Source organism: Brachionichthys hirsutus, chromosome 10 (assembly GCF_040956055.1).
Source record: "Brachionichthys hirsutus isolate HB-005 chromosome 10, CSIRO-AGI_Bhir_v1, whole genome shotgun sequence".
Lineage (NCBI taxonomy): Eukaryota > Metazoa > Chordata > Actinopteri > Lophiiformes > Brachionichthyidae > Brachionichthys > Brachionichthys hirsutus.
In genome coordinates, this window is record NC_090906.1 from 10,072,825 (window position 1) to 10,091,685 (window position 18,861).

The 18,861-nt window shown below is 42.2% G+C and overlaps 1 protein-coding gene across 1 annotated transcript in view; it reads left to right on the forward strand.

The window, feature by feature from the left end:
- The first annotated feature begins 1,461 nt into the window (after positions 1 to 1,461).
- LOC137900896 (unconventional myosin-XVIIIa-like) overlaps positions 1,462 to 18,861 on the forward strand; it is a 45,258-nt gene continuing 27,858 nt past the window's right edge. The window contains exons 1-22 of the mRNA XM_068745043.1: positions 1,462 to 2,164; positions 5,317 to 5,406; positions 5,585 to 5,656; positions 6,246 to 6,272; positions 6,930 to 6,983; positions 7,425 to 7,512; positions 7,915 to 8,021; positions 8,104 to 8,280; positions 8,384 to 8,594; positions 8,688 to 8,830; positions 9,036 to 9,136; positions 9,230 to 9,293; positions 9,694 to 9,838; positions 10,999 to 11,169; positions 11,946 to 12,036; positions 12,457 to 12,649; positions 14,143 to 14,229; positions 15,555 to 15,693; positions 15,850 to 16,009; positions 16,114 to 16,300; positions 17,036 to 17,261; positions 17,436 to 17,545. Of these exons, the coding sequence (XP_068601144.1) occupies positions 1,523 to 2,164; positions 5,317 to 5,406; positions 5,585 to 5,656; positions 6,246 to 6,272; positions 6,930 to 6,983; positions 7,425 to 7,512; positions 7,915 to 8,021; positions 8,104 to 8,280; positions 8,384 to 8,594; positions 8,688 to 8,830; positions 9,036 to 9,136; positions 9,230 to 9,293; positions 9,694 to 9,838; positions 10,999 to 11,169; positions 11,946 to 12,036; positions 12,457 to 12,649; positions 14,143 to 14,229; positions 15,555 to 15,693; positions 15,850 to 16,009; positions 16,114 to 16,300; positions 17,036 to 17,261; positions 17,436 to 17,545 (3,285 nt within the window). The 5' untranslated portion in view covers positions 1,462 to 1,522. The remainder of the gene's footprint in view (positions 2,165 to 5,316; positions 5,407 to 5,584; positions 5,657 to 6,245; positions 6,273 to 6,929; positions 6,984 to 7,424; positions 7,513 to 7,914; positions 8,022 to 8,103; positions 8,281 to 8,383; positions 8,595 to 8,687; positions 8,831 to 9,035; positions 9,137 to 9,229; positions 9,294 to 9,693; positions 9,839 to 10,998; positions 11,170 to 11,945; positions 12,037 to 12,456; positions 12,650 to 14,142; positions 14,230 to 15,554; positions 15,694 to 15,849; positions 16,010 to 16,113; positions 16,301 to 17,035; positions 17,262 to 17,435; positions 17,546 to 18,861) is intronic.

Below are 18,861 nucleotides of genomic sequence, written 5' to 3' on the forward strand. Positions count from 1 at the left end.
TATAGTGTTTCGTCTGACCATTAATACCGGCTTAAGTTATTATTATTTTTCATGTTGTGTGGAACAGTCGTATGTCTCCTGATGGATTTTGTCATCATTACAAGTGAAGCTAATGACCAACGTTGTATATAATCGTTTTAACAGTTGAGTTAAAGTCTAGTTTTTCATATATATATATATATATATATGTCCCAATTTTCCAATATTACGTATAGAATCAAGATATCAGTTGAAATATATATATATATAGTAATCAATTGAAAGTGATGCCACACATTAAAGACGTTTAGTCCTGTTTGCAGTAGATGTTTGTGTGTTTCATCTGCTTATGGCAGTGTGAAGAAATCAAACCATTTGATGCTGTTGTTCATGTGTTCTGGTCCCACCTCCCTGTTGGTGTGTATCCTGCCGTTTGCAGAATACAAGATCCCAGTATCCCACCGCTCACCCCTACATTCCCATTCATCATTGCCAGCAATTATTTAATCTCGCTCTTCCAGTCTATCATTTGTGCTATCATCACTCCTCACATTTGTTCTCCACTTCGCCCAGCTTGTTCCATGTCTTCTGACCCGGCGTCATGGCGTACAAGTCACGCTTTTCATTCTGGGAGCAAAAGGGAAGTCTCGCTTTTCTGTGTGCTCATTTTTGCCTTTCACTTCTCATCTGCATGCGGCGTGTCATTGAATTTGTGAACTGTTTCTTAGGCTGTGTGTGGTTTCATCTTTTAATGTGTGGTTTAATCGGTTTTTTTTTTGTGTTGCTTCTTTTTGTACAGGTTAAGGTTGAGAACAAGCCAGATGTAAGTGTGTTTGCGTAGCATTCTTTTAAAAGTTAATTCCCAAGATGCAAACTGTTCTTTGTGCTGCGCTAAAAGAAGATGGAGAAACATTTACCAATCTTTGCAAGCTAAAGGTGGTAAAACCTCTAAGGTTTCAGTTAAATAAGATGGCTGTACGTGGAATTCTGGAGTAGGTGATTAAAAGTAGGGGTCTTAATCATTGTTTAGCCGTTAGCTGGTCTGAGGTCATATTTGACCTGAAGAACTGTTTCAGTATCGGGAGCAATTTCATATTATTTGGCTTCCCTCACTGTCAGTGCTGAACATCACTTAAACATAAATGTATACCTGTGGTTATTTTTTTCAAATTTATTGAAGTTTTCTGCTAAATATTTCCATTCATTGTTTCTTACATGGATGTACTCTATATATACTTTTGCAATTTTTTTTAAACATTTTTTAGTATTTAAATGACAAAGCTGGAGGGAAATTAAATAGTTGGATTAAAGCGCCTGATTGAAAATACTAGCATGCATCAGGGTTTTTTCACACACTCTAATGGAAATGACGGCGTCTATCTTTTCTTCAGTACTGGTTGTAATCTGTGCTGTTGTCTCTGTTTGCATCCAGTCTGGTGTCGACAGTAGCCAGCCTCAGGCAGTCCCTAAACCTGAGCTAGACTCCAAAAGCGAAACACAGCTGACTGCATCAACAGCTGCCGAACACGATAACTACGTGGACATGGGAGGTTCGGATGCTCCGAAAGACGAGCAGGGTTCTAGTGGTAGGAAGGTGGTGAGGGTTGTGAGGAGAGTTGTTAGGCGTGTAATTCCGGCTAGCACGGAACCACGGAACCAGCCGGCCGTTCATGAGGCTGCTAAAGCGGCCTCTTCTGCAGACCCCACTCTCAGAACCACCAAGAACTCTAATGTGGACAAGGATGATATCTCCATGGGCCTGACTAGCCTCATGGGCAGACGTCGAACCAAAGAACACAGGCCTCGTACCCGAACCCAGGACCGTAAAGAGGACACGAAGGACGAAGTGGAGCAGGAGCAGCAGGAGGAGGAAGAGGAGGCTAAACCAGCTGCAGAAAAAACAGAGGAGGCCACTGCCGCAGCACCTCTAAGCCCACCAGTGGGATTCCTCCCCACTCCCAAACCTGACCCTTTGGCCCCACCTGCTGGTTTCATTCCTGTCCCCAAACAGAAACTTTTGATTCCTCCACCTGGTTTTATCCCTTCAAGAAAAACCAGCCCATTGCAACCAAATCAGAATCTGCTTACAAGACCTCCGGGATTCATCCCCGTCATCAAGACAGACTCCCTGGCTCCTCCGGCAGGCTTCATCCCAAAGCCTCGTTCAGCTGTAAAGAAACCAGAGGTACCGAGTGAAGCAGGTGCACGTGTGCTACTTAACCTCTGGGTGGAGCATGCCGTTTCATAATAACACAGGTATAATAACTATTCACTTCTTCAACCCTGTGTTTGGATATGGAGCATTATCGCTGTTTCTTTACGACTGCCATCCTAATTATCCTCATCAAACATAATAGCTTTGATAGAATGAAGTCGACATGAGGCAGGGTTTTCTGTGACTCATTTCTGTCACCTCCCGGAGGCAGAGGATTGAAGATGTGATCTGTCTGCTGGAGACCACTGAGGCTGGAAGACATTTTTGGCTACTTCAGTGTTACAAAAAGATGCCCACAAGATTGGGTGATCTGCCAAGTGTGTGGTGATGGAGTAAAGAGAGTCCTTTCTCAGGTGTGATGTTGTGTTTTCAGTCCTGTAGGGGGAAATGTATTTTCCAATATTAAGTATAGAATCAAGATGTCAGTTGAAATGCACTTTAATGCATAACCATCCCTTTTTGGAGTCGAGCAGTAAAATTGCATTTCTGCTCCTCATGGACTTGGATCAACATCGGTTTTTAGGTTGTATATAAATACAGTCTGTGTGTTTTCTTTGTGTGTAGGGATTTTTATAGAACTTTGTTGCATTCTGCAGCAGTGTATTTCACAGAAAAAGAACTACAGTTGTACGTGTGTTTAAAAGGTTTTTTTAACTGCATAATCTCAATTTGAAATACAAATCAGATGCCAATTGGACACAGTGGAAAAATATTGATTCTAGTCCCACTGTTGCATACAATTACACAGCAAAGTTATAAAATGCAATTGAATTTCAGTTGCTACTCTGAGTCCTCGCATGTCGGTGCAGTTGTTGTGTACTTCGGCTGAGAAGTGCTTTAATTATTTGCAAAAGATTGTTGCTTGAGCAACCACTGACAAACAAAATCCCTGAACCATTATTCCTGTCCTGCTGCTGTGCTTAATGATCCATTTTTTAAATAGTCCTTTTATGGCATGCCGTTCAGGAACTTATTATATATATATATCAAAAGTGCTGGAATATATGGACCGAACTATGAAAAGTCTGAGAATATGGACCGAACTCTGGAATATATATACGAAAAGTCTGAGAATATGGACCGAACTATGAAAAGTCTGAGAATATGGACCGAACTCTGGAATATATATACGAAAAGTCTGAGAATATGGACCGAACTATGAAAAGTCTGAGAATATGGACCGAACTCTGGAATATATATTTTGATATATATATTCAGACATTTTCATATATATATTCAGACATTTTCATATATATATTCAGACATTTTCATAAATATATTCAGACATTTTCATATATATATTCAGACATTTTCATAAATATATTCAGACATTTTCATAAATATATTCAGACATTTTCATAAATATATTCAGACATTTTCATATATATATTCAGACATTTTCATATATATATTCAGACATTTTCATAAATATATTCAGACTTTTTTCGGTGCACGGGAATATATATTTGAAAGCCGCGGTGTAGTGGTTGGGGTTCCGCGCTCACACCCCAGTCGCGCCCGTTCGGTTCCCGGTCGGGGCGCCAGATCGATCTTGTGTCATAAATGTAGTCAGCTCGAAATCTAGTGCCGGCAATCCTCAATGCGGAGATAATGAACGCCCTGAAACAAACCCGCAAGGGCTTTTTCGAAACGCTCCTCTTAGACAGGATGTTTGACTGTATTTGTAGTGTGATGCATGCTGTGGGTGTCCGACAAGTCACGTGATGGCTGGCGTGCCGACAGCTGATCGTCACGCCCCCTCGCTGGCCAAACTGTTCTGACCTGATACGGCACTTGACAGGTCACGTGACGGGGTCGAGGCTGCCTGCCCCGGAACATGCATAGCGCCGTTCTGGCTTTATACGGCGCTATGCATGTTCCGCCGTATAAAGCCAGAACGGCTTTATGCACGGCGATATGCATGTTCCGGGGCAGGCAGCCTCGACCCCATCACGCGACCCGTCAAGTGCCGTATAAAGCCAGAACGGCGCTATGCATGTTCCGGGGCAGGCAGCCTCGACCCCATCACGGACACTTATAGCATGTATTACAGTACAAGTACAATCAAACATCATATCTAAGAGGAGCATTTCAAAAAAGCCCTCGCAGATCTGTTTCAGGGCGTTCATTATCTCCTCATTGAGAATTGCCGGCACTAGATTTCGAGCTGACTCGCTCAGTGATGACGCAAGATCGCAGCTGCGCCGTGATGATGATGAATATATTTATTAGATAGAATGTATTTATTAGATAGAATGTTAGAGTACACGTACAGTCAGACAGCAGCATGTCTTACAGTACAAATATCCTGTCGAAGTGGAGGATTTCAAAAAAGCGCCCGTGGATTTGTTTCCGTTGAAAGTCATAAACTAGTTTGCCCGACCGGGAATCGAACAGGGGCGACAGGGGTGTGAGTGCGGAGCCCTAACCGCTACACCGCGGCTTTCAAATATATATTCCCGTGCACCGAAAAAAGTCTGAATATATTTATGAAAATGTCTGAATATATATATGAAAATGTCTGAATATATTTATGAAAATGTCTGAATATATTTATGAAAATGTCTGAATATATATATGAAAATGTCTGAATATATTTATGAAAATGTCTGAATATATTTATGAAAATGTCTGAATATATATATGAAAATGTCTGAATATATTTATGAAAATGTCTGAATATATATATGAAAATGTCTGAATATATTTATGAAAATGTCTGAATATATATATCAAAATATATATTCCAGAGTTCGGTCCATATTCTCAGACTTTTCGTATATATATTCCAGAGTTCGGTCCATATTCTCAGACTTTTCATAGTTCGGTCCATATTCTCAGACTTTTCGTATATATATTCCAGAGTTCGGTCCATATTCTCAGACTTTTCATAGTTCGGTCCATATATTCCAGCACTTTTGATATATATATATAATAAGTTCCTGAACGGCATGCCATATCCTTTTGACAAATCAAATGGTTTTTATAAACTGCCATTGACAGCGGTGCCGAATGTGTGAAAAGAAAATACACATGAACGCCATCCTCATTGTCATCTTTCCATCTCTGTTTGCCTCCTTGTCTGAACTGTCTGTGTGAACGTTTGCATGTATCGTGTAAAGGTAAAGGAGACACCATGTCCCCCAGTGGCCCCCACTAGTAAGACGGCCCCTGTTGACTTGCTCCAGGTGCAGTCTGAACTAAATATACAGGTGTGTGTTCATCTGCCTGCTTACACATAATGTAGTGTGTGTTTCTTACATTCAAACGTTCACATTTCTTGAAATGCTTGTTTTCTTTTTTGTCTGAAGTGAACGTTTATAACAACATAATTAATATATTATAACAAGTCCTTCTGGATCACATCCTGGCCCTGGTGTCCAAATGTAGGTCCCAGAGCTGGTTCCCACTGAGGAAGATTACAAACGTGTGAGGAGGATCTTCAGCGCTGCTGGCAAAGATGTAACATCACTGTCTCTGTATAATTGCCTGGTTTGCACCTGCCATGCTTTAGCAAGGTCTAGACCAGCCTCAGTCAACTTCGTGCTTCTCTGAATATGGGGAAACGTGTCGAGAAAAAAACCCACAAATCCATGCTGGCCTGTCCAGTAACAAGAGTCCTCTGCGTAACTGTTCAGTTGGTGTGAAATCTGAAACTTTGACAACAGATTGACTGAGATTAGGTGAATAAATGCTTACTTGGCAATGTGGGCTGTGTATAATTCAATTATGCTGAAACATGCTCATTGCTCTTGTATGCAGTCTGAAACTGTGCTTTGTGTTGATTAACATCTTTAGTTTCAGGACTCTTCCTCATTGCCTTTCATTCATTCTGTATTAATCAGTTCAGAGGATTATTTTTGCACTGTACTTTGCCCATTGGGATTATTTTGGTATTGCTTGATTACACAGTTCACCCAAAGTCTAGTGAACCTGAAAGGAACTTCTTTGTATTCCCCCTGCTTGCTCTGACGTCTGAAATTGTGTCCCATGTCTGTGCTTTCCGTTCCCTGTGGGTCGTTGGATGCTGACTTGCTGCTTGCATGGTCAGTTTGTCAGGCGCCACCACTCCGCTAAGGTACACCCCTGTTTGCTACTTAATCCCCCCCCTCCCTTGACTTTGTTGTGTGTGCCTACTTGTCTTTGTTACCAGTTTTCATTCTTGGTTCATGTGCGTGGAATGCTTTAATGCAACGTATCCCAAATGTTGGTCAAGGGACTCGTGAACAGATCCCTGGTGCATTCACCTTACAAATGAGCAGAATGTGTTGCTGTGACTTGAGCTCTGCTACTGAAGTTACACATAAGAAACCTCGAGGAATCCAGCATTTGTTTGCATCCATTCAGTGCATTTGTCACATTCCATTGATTCCTTATGGAGAACTGAGCTATCAATAGCTAAGTTGATTAGCTTTACCTATTACAGTACATTCCCTACTGTGTGCAACTAATCCTGTTAACTGTGACTGTCAATATGAACGAACATGAATTTCCCCACAAAGCCACACACAAGGCCTCAATGCACCTCATAATCCCTGTTCATTAATGCAGTGATATTCAAATGCTGTTTGGTGATGCACTCAAAAGACTCGGTAGAAAGACCGCTTGCGTTGCTTGACTTGCATACTGCTGTCCTGGAATACTATGATATTTTGCATTTTCTGATTGGCTAATTTGGAAATCTTTGTTCGATTTTTATTTCTAAAAATACTTTCCTTCTTTTCTCCATTTGCAGCTTGTTGAGGACCCCGTGGCCGTCCTTCAGGCAGCACACTCAGCTGCAGCTAAGGTCAGACCACAGGCTAGATTGTAGCTCTGGCTGCAACCCACCGATTTAGATAGCGATGTTTGTTTTGTGGTGATCCTGTGTGGTGAGTATTTTAATCTATGAGGGTAATGGTCCAGGAGAGACAATCCGATCACTGGGGAGGCTATAATCTATAATCTTAGTCATTTGGTTTCACTCAGAATTCAGCTCGTCTACCTGTTGTGCCCACTACTTCACCAATACTAAAAATATAAAATGTAGAAGCGAGCCTCGGTAGAGGTATCTCCATCCCACAAATTACTTTCCTGTTTATATGCTGCACATCCATTTTTCTTCTTTCACCATGAAAACATTCACCTCGGTTTGGAAATGTCTACCTTTTGGCGTCTGTTGAGCACCTGCTTTGCTGGGTGCATTCTTTCCAACTATCAATTAAACAAAATCTCTCTTTATCTCTAACAGGGGAAGAGTGAGGAGCAGATAACGGCAGAGAGAGTCTGGTATAACACAGAGAAAGTATGGCTCGTCCACAAGGATGGGTTTTCTTTGGGTAAGTTAAAACATCTTTATTTAGATGTACTTTCGTGTATCCGTAAGTACGTTTTGTACTTAGACCCGGCACATCTTCAACATGGAATGCTTGTTTTAGAGGGGAGATATTATTTTGAAGTATCGTACATGACTGAAAAGACAGTCAAGTTGATCTTGCATCTTAAGATTTGCAGCTGATAATGACCTTTTGTCGCCTTATTTAACCCCTGCACATATATAAAAAGATTACAACTCTGCACATGTATGTAGATTCATTTACAGAGGAGTTCTGCAGATTCTTGTACTTCAGTCTAAATTCTGTGATTGCAATGCAAAAAAACCAGAGTCCGACTCCTTGTATGAGTTCACGTGTTCGGCCAAATAAAGAAAATTCTGATTCTGACTCTTTGTGGTGATGCAGCGACCCTTCTGAAGACCGGGGCAGACATCCTGCCAGAGGGGAAGGTGAAAATCCGCCTGGAGAGTGATGGATCTCTATTGGATGTAGATGAAGATGATGTAGAGAAGGTATTTAATCATCAAATGGTTCTGAACCACATCACTGAGACATGACACAGATGATGTCATCCTCTCTGGCTTTGAACTCTAGGCAAACCCTCCTATGTTCGACCGGGTGGAGGACCTGGCCTCTCTGCAGTATTTGAATGAGTCGAGCATGATGCACTCCCTGAGGCAGCGATACGGCGCTAACCTGATGCACACTCATGCTGGGCCCAACATGGTGGTCATTAACCCCGTTAGCGCCCCCTCGATGTACTCCGAGAAGGTAGCCTGCAGCCTGTGTTAAATATGAAGCATTATCTACATGAAGATATGTATATCTTCTTTGCAATTCTTCCTCTCCTTCATCTGTCTTTGTTTTCTTCCAGGTGATGCAAATATTCAAGGGCTGCCGGAGGGAGGACACCGCCCCTCACATTTACAGCATGGCCCAGACAGCCTATAGGAACCTCCTGACCACTCGCCAGGATCAGTCCATTGTCTTGCTTGGCAAAAGCGGCAGTGGCAAAACCACCAACTGTCAACACATCATCCAATACCTGCTCAATATTGCTGGCAGTGCCAACAAAGCATTCTCCTGTGGGTGTGAAAACTAATTACCGGTACCTCAAGAATTTAAATATACTGTAGTACCGTATATTTGAAGGGTTAATTTTTCTGTGCACTCTGCAGCAGAGAAATGGCAGGCGGTCTACACGGTTTTGGAAGCATTTGGGAATGCCTCTACCTGCATGAATGGGAATGCCAGTCGCTTCTCCCATATTGTTTCTCTGGACTTCGATCAGGCAGGTCTGATGACCTCAGCCTCCATCCAGGTACAATAAACACAATTTATTATTCTAGTCACTGGTGCTTCTGAGTTTCTAACATGCATATCTGCTATGATATCAGACAATGGGGCCATGAGCTGCAGTAGATTCTCACTCAACTCCAGCAGCTTTGTTATTTTGCATATTTGTTCTAACTGTAGGAATGTTATTGCCAGTTATGCTAATAGTCTCTCCTGCTATGCCCATGCAGACTATGCTTCTGGAGAAGATGAGGGTGACAAGGAGACCGGAAGGAGAGTTCACTTTTAATGTGTTTTACTACCTGATGGCTGGACTAGACGGTTCTCTCAGGTTTGAATTAATGCTAATATGCCATATTTATTCTGTAGGCATTAGGAGACATCAGCGAAGTTGATCTGTTCTGTGTTCCCATTTCTTCATCAGGACTGAGCTGCACCTCAACCACTTTGCTGAAAACAGTGCATTCAAGATCATGCCTCAGACTAAGGTAAACATTCTTATAGGATGTTTTCATTACCTCAGATTGAGCGTTTTATACCAGTCGTGGGGAAAAGGACCTCTTCTACTGAGCCCACCATGTTTTACCGCCATATTTCTACCCAACATGCACCAAACGAAATGCTTTTTTTTATTAATCATTATCTGTCCGCAACACACAATGAAATCGCGTTTTCAAACAGACCGAATACGAGATCACTTTAGACAGAGACTGTGCAATAAGTCCACAGAGAGGACTCTTCACCGCCCTTTGCTTGTCTGCAATGAACAAAACAGCAGTGGGGTAACAACACCCCGTTGTGTGATTTTAGAGAACACACGGGTGTTCTGCACAGAAGTGTTGGCCTGGTGTAAGGAAAATAAATTTGGATATATGTGCTATCTGTCAGGCAGAGGATAAGCAGCGGGCTTCCCAGCAGTTTGCCAAGTTGCAAGCAGCCATGAAGGTTCTTGGCATCGGTGTTGATGAGCAGAGGGCCTTCTGGCTTGTCCTTGGGGCCATCTACCATCTCGGTGCTGCAGGCGCTACCAAGGGTAGGATTTCTCACCAATTTATTTTTCCTGTCACACCTGCACTACATACTCTCGTGGATAATCTCAGTTATGATGACGTGCAAACCAGCGACCAAGATGTAAATGAATATCATCACCTTATAGTTCATGATGAAATGAGTAGAAATTCCCCCTTTTAGCTGAAATGGTTTCAGTCACTACCTATTATCCAAGGGAGCTGTAATCCTCACAACTCGGTGATGCATGTGCTCTATTTCCATATTAACAAATTAAAAAATAACTAACTTTTGAGCCTCCTTGCCAGAAACATCTCCTGCTAGATCTGCTTTTCATAGCTCATGCTGCCATCACGTTTTACATACAGTGTAGTGTAGTTCCACGGTGTAACACAAGAGGGCAGCACTGATCTCTAAACAAATTAAAGAGTACAGTACTAATAAAATAAACTTGCTTTTCACGACATACTGTCATGTCAACACTTATATCTAACAGTAGCTCTAACAATAAATGATGCTCTGGATGCTTTTTAAGAACATCTAGTGTCCATATGTAGTTATTTTATTTTTAAGACTCATATGCTCCTTGATGTTTGATTTAGCAGAAAGATGGGAAAACCCAATGTCCTATTTATGATGTTTGGAAAGAATTTAAATAATTAGAGAAGGGACTATCAAAGCAAATATTTAAATCTAATTCTTTGCCTTCTGCCTATCGGCAAGAAAAATATGCAGGGTGCCTGCAGCGGTGATGAAACAGATAAACCCACGACCCTGTGTGAAATCTCCCCGGATTCTGTCTTCAATCTGAGAGGATGCCACTGATGTTTCCACTCATATATGCATTTATCCGCCACTCGGGGACTAGATTAAAGAGAAAGAGGTTTCCAAAACTGTTTTTCCATCTCTAAAATTTGTTCTGTACTCTAATTAGAAGTGTTGCTTTCATTCTCCAGAAAGTAAAGTGAGCAATTATTACTTTGTCCTCACAGGCTTTGTTTGAGTAGAATCTTCACTGCTTTTTGAGGAGGTTTAATTGCATCCTTACAACAGCTGTGTCAGTGTCAGCTTGACCAGACATAAGCCTGCCCTGTCAGACAGGGCTGTCACAAAGCTACCGGGCTACCCGTGTGCCTGGGAAAGCTGGCAGGAGGTTTAATGGAAGTTTTCATGCATGTGTCTCAGCTGGCAGGAAACAATTTGCACGTCACGAGTGGGCTCAGAAAGCAGCCTACCTGCTGGGTTGCACCTTGGAGGAGCTCTCCGCCTCCATCTTCAAACACCAAGCCAAGGGCACCCTGCCCAGAGCCAGCTTCATTCGCCAGGCTTCTGAGGAAAATGGCGCAGCAGATGCAGGTACGCCACAGACACATTTGCCCCCCCTCCCTCCAAACCATCACACCCTGCTCCTTCCCATTCTCGCCTCTGTTTCCATACCCACATGACATGTAAATAAATGCAACTGAGGAAAACTGCATCCTGTGAAGAAAGAAACGTAACTCTTTAATAAATGCGGCTATTGATGCTATGTATCCACGCTATGTCAGGACAAGCAATCTTCTCTCTCATCTTCATTCATTGTCCTTGAGATGATGATTGCCTCACATTGATTTTTCACACATGTGCGGGTCTTCTGACTTTCATCAAGATTACAAGTCACTTTGAAGGGAAAGATGATGACATTTTGAAGTCTGTCACAGAGGGGAGGAACAGAATACCGTTCCGTTCCACATTCCCTGTATCTCCCCCTCTCACATAGTCATATGCATGCATGTGTGAACATATCCCTCAGACGCAATAAAACCACTTTATTTTCTGTGTATATTCAGTGAATTAGGAGAGCTTGACAGGTGGGCATTGCCGCTCAATACAGACATGAGTGTACACTTTTTGATCTGTCCAATTCGGCCCCACTTAAGTCTAAATGGAACTGTTCTACTGTGACTTTTGTTTAGCAGTTCATGTCTTTGGGAGCAATATCCACTTTTATGATGCTATTCTACATCCTTCAGGAGACAAAACATTGTGTCTATATTTCTACTGTTGCTTTCACATTATTGTTTGTTGATGGGGATATTGTTGTAAACTTGCTGGTTCTGATTTATTCTGCGTCTGGTTGCTTCTCACAACAGGAGCCAAGGCTACAGCCGCAGAGTGTTTAGAGGCCATGGCGTCTGGGCTTTACTCTGAAGTCTTCACTCTCCTCATTTCTCTCATAAACCGGTAAGTATTTCTCATCCATTGCCTTACTAAAGTTTTACTTTCTGAAACTGGACATGACATCTTCTTGGCTGCACATGTGTGCACTGGAAACATGCGGATGCACCCTGCATCATATAACGAGTAGCTAAAATTCAGCCTAACATATTTGACAACCAAAAACCATATCAAATAAATTTCTAGGTTACCACAATGTTGGGAGAGTGTGGCTTGAAAATCTTAGAAGCCGTTTAAGATTTTCGGCTTGAGTTTAGTTTGTAAACTGTAGGATTAAGTATAATGAGGGTTAAAGTTAGGGATGTGGTGCAGAGAGCTAAGGGTAAAGCAAAGAGTTGTACGCGCTGAATGCAATCAATAAAATACTGCCTTAATTATCACGCCGCTAATGTTTGTGTGTGTGTGCGTTTGCCCTGTTTGCTTCAGGGCTTTGAAATCCAGCCAACATTCCTTGTGCACTCTGCTCATTGTGGACACACCAGGCTTCCAAAACCCCCGGCTGGCTAAGCGCGAGTGGAGCGCGTCCTTTGAAGACCTATGCCACAACTACACCCAAGAACGCCTGCATGCCCTCTTCTATCAGCGGACCGTCGTTCAAGAGCTGGAGAGATACAAAGAGGTAAGGACGTGGAATTGGATGCACCACGCATACAAATAGCTTCATTCTCGTTGTCTTTCTTCTCCCACCCGACCCCCCCTTGTCCTATCTCTCTCTCTTTGTCTGCCGCTTTCACTCAGATATATCAACTCCAATAGAGAATGTGTACACACGAGATAAACTATCACACCCACCTGTCACAAGCCATGACAAGCCGAGTTCATGTGTTTAGACCCCTTCATTAGTGATGCCAGTCTTTGCCTCCTCTGCTGAGATGAAAGAAAAGTCACTCACAACTGCCTATGGGAGACATGCCCAGCTGCACAGCGGTGGTGTTGCTGACTGATTAATGAACTAGCGTTCTTCTGTTCTCCAGTAATTTCCATCTAGTTATACCAGACCACAACAACTGGACAGTATGAGACGTTTAAAGATAAATATTACATTCTGGTTTCTTGCTAGAAATAAATAAATCCACCCATTGCTGCAGCCCCGAACTCTAATTTCAGAAGTTTTATTTAAGACTTGGCTGACTGCACATTAAAGTTGAACAGGAACATCTCAATAATAGCAATTTTTAATACTCCGAACAAGGATCCCGGGATTACTGCTCCTCTTTCCGCTTGCATCTGCTGCCAGGGAGGAAAGGAATTGAATTGAAAGCAAAAATTATGTTTTGCATTAGTCCCTGTGGCGCGTATCATTCATCGGTCCATCTTCACAATATAAGAAGTAGTGAAACGGTCATTGAAAAGCAGGTCAAACTCATTTTAAATGACACACACTGCCAACAATAGCAGTGAGAGACAGGTTAAACTGTGATACACACAGCAGGCATACTTTCTATTCATGAATTAAATGCTGTTGGCGCTGAAATGCTGGATATTTTTCACATTTCCTCTATACACTGACTCATAATTTAGCTACTCTTAAATAAACAGTCAGCCACACTATTAGCACACCCACATCCTCCATGCAGCCTGCACTTTGTCACCGTGACCTGCTGGATGCCTGTTTTGGCATCCAGCAGGTTTGCTGTTTTGCTCTAGGGAAGGCAATTTAATGTACTTATTTCCAGAAATCCCATTATCTGCAACAGTATTGAATTTCTTTGCGCTTCCATTTACCTATAGCAAAAACAGTCTAAATGCCAAACGGTCTTGTTATTGTAATAGATTTGTTGTCCATTTGTTGACTCCATTATCCATGAGATAAACACACCCTTAAAGGGAACAAGGAGTTTGAATTACTTGGATGAGTGACATCTGTATGTGCAGCGCGAACAGTACTGACTTCTCCTGTTTCATCTGGGGAAAGCCCAATACCAAAAAAAAAGGGCTCCAAAAACAAATGTTTAATGAGCTAAATCAATATTGCAATGTAGTATGAAATTAGGCTTTTTTAAAAAAACATCATGAGACAGAAGCATCACATTTGCATCTTGTGTATAATATTTAGATGTCCTGTTGTTTTGCATCATCGTAAGTCATTACAAGTCTTTATCTTCCCCTCAGGAGAACATAGAGCTCGCTATAGATGACACGGCACCCAGCGCATCGCTGTCTGTTTCCGTGGTAGACCAAACCTCCAATCAAGCGCTGGTAAGTTCAGTGTTTTACCGTGTCTGTTGTTTTTATTAACTCAGATGTCATAATTCTTGTGTTGCTAATACCAACATAATAATGTTGCTGTTAACAATGAGACCCTTTTCAATGTCATATTTTAAAATGTTAATACAGTATCTAGGCTCAACAATGGATCTCATTGTTTACCATCCAAAGATTTACTTTCTTAAATAGAAAGGTGTTTGGCAGCGAATCGAAAGAGAGGGTGGGAGCAGGAAAAGAAAGGTTACAACATTGACTTTGAGAAGGAAAATCAATGTTTGGCCTTTGCAGCTTGTGATGTGTATCATGGAAACGGAAATGGCAGAGTTTAGGAAGTCATAGATCACATTGGTATAATTCCAGTGTGTTTGGTTTGATTTCCTCACTTTTTAACAGGTCTGCACTCTAATGGGAATGTCATCATAAGCAGTGAACTGGAGTTCATTGCACTAACAAAAAAACCCCCCCACAGGTTCTTGTTGTAGAAGTCCGCTAAAGATCTGCTGCTTTTCATAAAACGTGCATTTGACTCGCAGATAATTCTTTCCTCTTGTTGAAACTCTGATTTCTGTAATCACCTTGGTAGACCTAGTTGTCACATGCCCCCCTGTTGAACTGATTGTGTTTGAAGTGAGTGTTGTGTGCATCACTGATAAAGATGTCTCAAGCATAACTTTTTGGTTTTAAGCCGGGTGGATTCGGGTGTTTGTCATCCTAACCATGCCTCGTCGTAGAGCTCATTCTAATCCACATAGCTGTAGTTTCTCTTCAACTTTGCGCGGTAAATAGAGCGTGCTTTTCATTTCTAATGGAAGAAGAGAAGTCACGTTTACCTGTTCGAGAACACAGACACAACAAAAACCTTATTAATGCTGGAGAGGGTTTTACTTTCTCTTCTGTGTTCACACTAATCGTAATACTAATTGTATTACTTTTTAATCCCTTATTCCCCACCACTCATATGTAGTGGGGGATATTCATGATGCGTATTCATGAATTCTGTTTTGTTTCCTTTTCAATTAGAGCGAATAGCTTAACTGATGATGCCATTATCGCAGCAACTGCTGGAGGCTCCAAATGCTTTTGAAACTTTCGTTTCTGATGCTTGTGTTAATATGAGGCCTGTCACAACTGTATGGTGGGAAACCATACAGTACATTACTCTCTCTGATATTTAATGGAATATAATTTTAAAATAGCAATGAGTAGTTTTAGTATAAGCATCAACAAAAGGTGGAGGAACAACAGTTCTGATTGTCGCATGAGATCAATTGAGGCTAGCATGGAAAGCAGAACGCCAATGCACATTAATTTGACAGGTAAGGACAGGAGGAACGGATGAGGCGAGGGGCCTGCTGTGGCTCATGGAGGAGGAGGCGCTCCAGCCAGGGGGATCAGAGGAAACCCTGTTGGGACGTCTCTTTAGCTACTATGGACCTGCTGAAGGCGAAAGTAAAGGCAAGTAGGACGGCTTGTTTTCAATTTTAGGCCCCCCGTCAGATGGCTGCATTACTTATGATTGTAAGGTACCATGGATTAAAGCACTTCACTCATCATCCTTTATTGTCACTATTATTGAACGGGATCTCACACCGTCTCCTTCATTTACACCAGGTCACAGTTTCCTCTTGAAGAGTGAAAAAGACAATCATTTCCTGCTGGGTCACGGTCATGGCACCGACTGGGTGGAGTACGATGCCTGTGGGTGGCTGAACTATGCCAAACAGAATCCTGCCTGCAGCAATGCTGCAAACCTCCTGCGGGAGTCCCAGAAGTAAGCGTCAGATGGGAAGAGTCTGTCCTATGGGGGCTGTCACAAGAAGTATTGCTTTAGAAGATTTTTGCGAAACTTTGCGTGAGGTAGTTTGTTTCTTGCAGAAAGATCATCAGTGCATTGTTCACGAGTCGATCAGGCGGAGCCACTGTTTTGTCAGGCTCCATTGCGGGCCTTGAAGGTGTTTCCCAGTTGTCATTACGACGGGCAACTAGCATGAGGAAGACCTTCACCACAGGGGTTGCTGCAATCAAGAAGAAGTCCTTGTGCATCCAGATAAAGCTTCAAGTGGTAAGAGAAGGGGATGCATATGCTCACTCAGTCAACCTTTGCTTGTAGGTGTTTGTTGGCCTGTCTTCCCAGGCACTCTAAAAATCACTGTCCCAGTCTCCACATTCTTCATTCATTGTTTCCTGTTTCATATTAATTTATTTCATAGAAATAAATCATAATTTACTCAATTAGTAGTGAAAATATTATCTCACTGCTCCGCAGTTTAACCTCCACCAAGTCCCCGGTGGCGTGGTCTTCTCATCCTCAGAGTTACAGTTACTGTCCCAGTTGCTATAAATCCCTACTTTCCCTTCATATTCCGAGATGTGACGCAAGGCTCTGCTGGACTCGGGGCCTGTTTCCAGTCCAAGTCTGGTGATCAGCCATCACTGAGGGGGCTGATGTCCCTGGTTGCTTGAGCTTGAAGTCCAGGCACAATTTATTATGGCTAGCTGTAGGGTTATTAACACTGTCTATGCCTATAGTCATAGTAAAGATCCTGAGCAGCAGTCGGTGGCTCTAGTTACACTTGATATGCTGTGTATTTGTTTATGTATATTCTGTATTGTCAAATAGTCATGCTGATTACAGAGATTGGAGATTTAGCCTGCATGTGCACTATGCCGAATTATCTTGGTAAATTGTGCATGGATAGGTTTTAGATGTTTCAAACTTCTGATTGCGTACAAATAATAATTAACTGCATTGGAATGATCTGTTCCTCATCAGAGCACTTTTTTTTTTTTTTGCCAGGATGCTCTCCTTGATATGGTGCGGAGGTCCAGAATTCACTTTGTTCACTGCGTATTGCCTAAGGCAGATGCCCTCAAGGCTCTTAGTGGATCCTTGTTCAAAGCAGGGGAATGCGATACTCAAGGGGAATCTGGAGATCCCAACTTAATGCAGCTGGATGTAGCCTTGCTCCGTGCTCAGCTGCGTGGCTCCAAGCTGCTTGATGCTCTTCGGATTTACAGGCAAGGTGAGCCAGCTGCATAAATCACACAAGGACAGGCACAGAGGCCAAGACGCCCTTGCCCAATTGTATTTAAAAAAATAAATCTAACCAGGTTCTTGAGATTCCTCCCCAAATACTGATGAGACTCTTCGAACACTTTCAGAATATAATGTTGTTATTCAATACTGACCTTCACAGGTTACCCGGATCACATGGTGTTCTCAGAGTTTCGCAGACGCTTTGATGTTCTGGCGCCGCACCTCACAAAGAAGCATGGGAGGAATTACATTGTGAAGGACGAGAAGAGAGTAAGTCAATCAGCGAGAGAGGAGGAAAATGCTCAGCTCCCCTTGCGTCCGAGCAACAGCCAAGATTAATGTTGTGAGGAGGCGGCTTCATTACATCTGGCCCTGATTCGTCAGCAGCAGACTGACAGAGAAATAAACCCTCATTCATCAGAGCCATTGTAATGATCTAATCAACTTAACCTTATCAGTGTCATCCCTGTTAAACAGGCAGTGCATTATTGTGGTTTGGAAAGTACTGTAAAATAAATTCAACTACATTTTCTTGTCATCTTTTTTAATGTGGACTTTGGGAACTGGCTCCCAAGGATTTTCCCTGTTGCCTTAGACCGTACAGTTGGTTCAAGTCATCGTCCGTAAATAGAAGAAGATCCTTTAACATCCTTTTTTTATTTTTTTTTTTACTCTCAACTACCTAAATTCCTCCAATAGGGACATGTTTTCACTGGTGTGACTGTTCACGCCACTGAATAGCGCATTAACTTCTACATTTATAAAGGATAAAAAGGTAGATTTCCCCCCAATTTTCTTCAGCATTCCAACATTATTTCTGGCATTTTTTCTTATTATTCAAGAACTGTTGAACCAGTTTCCAAAAAAAAAACCTTATGGAACTGTCTGGATCCAGTGAAATTGGTGATAGTCTGGCCTTTGTCCTGCCTTTCACAATGTTTTGCAGAAATCAGATTTTTAGTTTTGCATAATCCTGCTACAGACACCCTAACGAATTGCAGACAGACATGGAGACACGCACAAAAACATAATCTCTTTAGCCGAGGGAATAATCAGAAAAAACCTTGAGTAGAAGTTGTTTTTCATATTTGTTTTAAAGGTTTTGTTGTTTTCTCTAAGTGAGGATGTGCTGTGAATTGGCCCTCTGCAAGAGAGGAACCAGATGAAGTACAGTAAAGATAAAAAGAATGCAAAGTTTGTTTCTAGAGAGTGAAAGAATGGGGTTAAGGAAGAGAAAAGCTCTTTTCCCCTGTGTCTGTGCACTGGGGCTGAGTTTCTGTGGAAACACTGGCAAACAAAAGCCCCTCAGTGCTCGTTGTAAATCTCTCCTGGTGTAATCTAGATGTGTTCTTTCATGCTGGAGGCTCAAGTAGCGAGAACAGGGCTAGAAATATGCCTACAGTGTACACAGCCTGCTAGATGGACAGGGAGATGCTTCAAGATGGCTCAGGATCTACGTTTGTAGAGATGTTGTGTGTTTAAAGGTGCCGTAGGGCCAAAACTACCAGGAGGTGATGAGGAATAATCTAGGACCAGGTGGATTATTGGGGACAAATTGTGGTTGGGAAGTTCCTGATGGGGCAAAC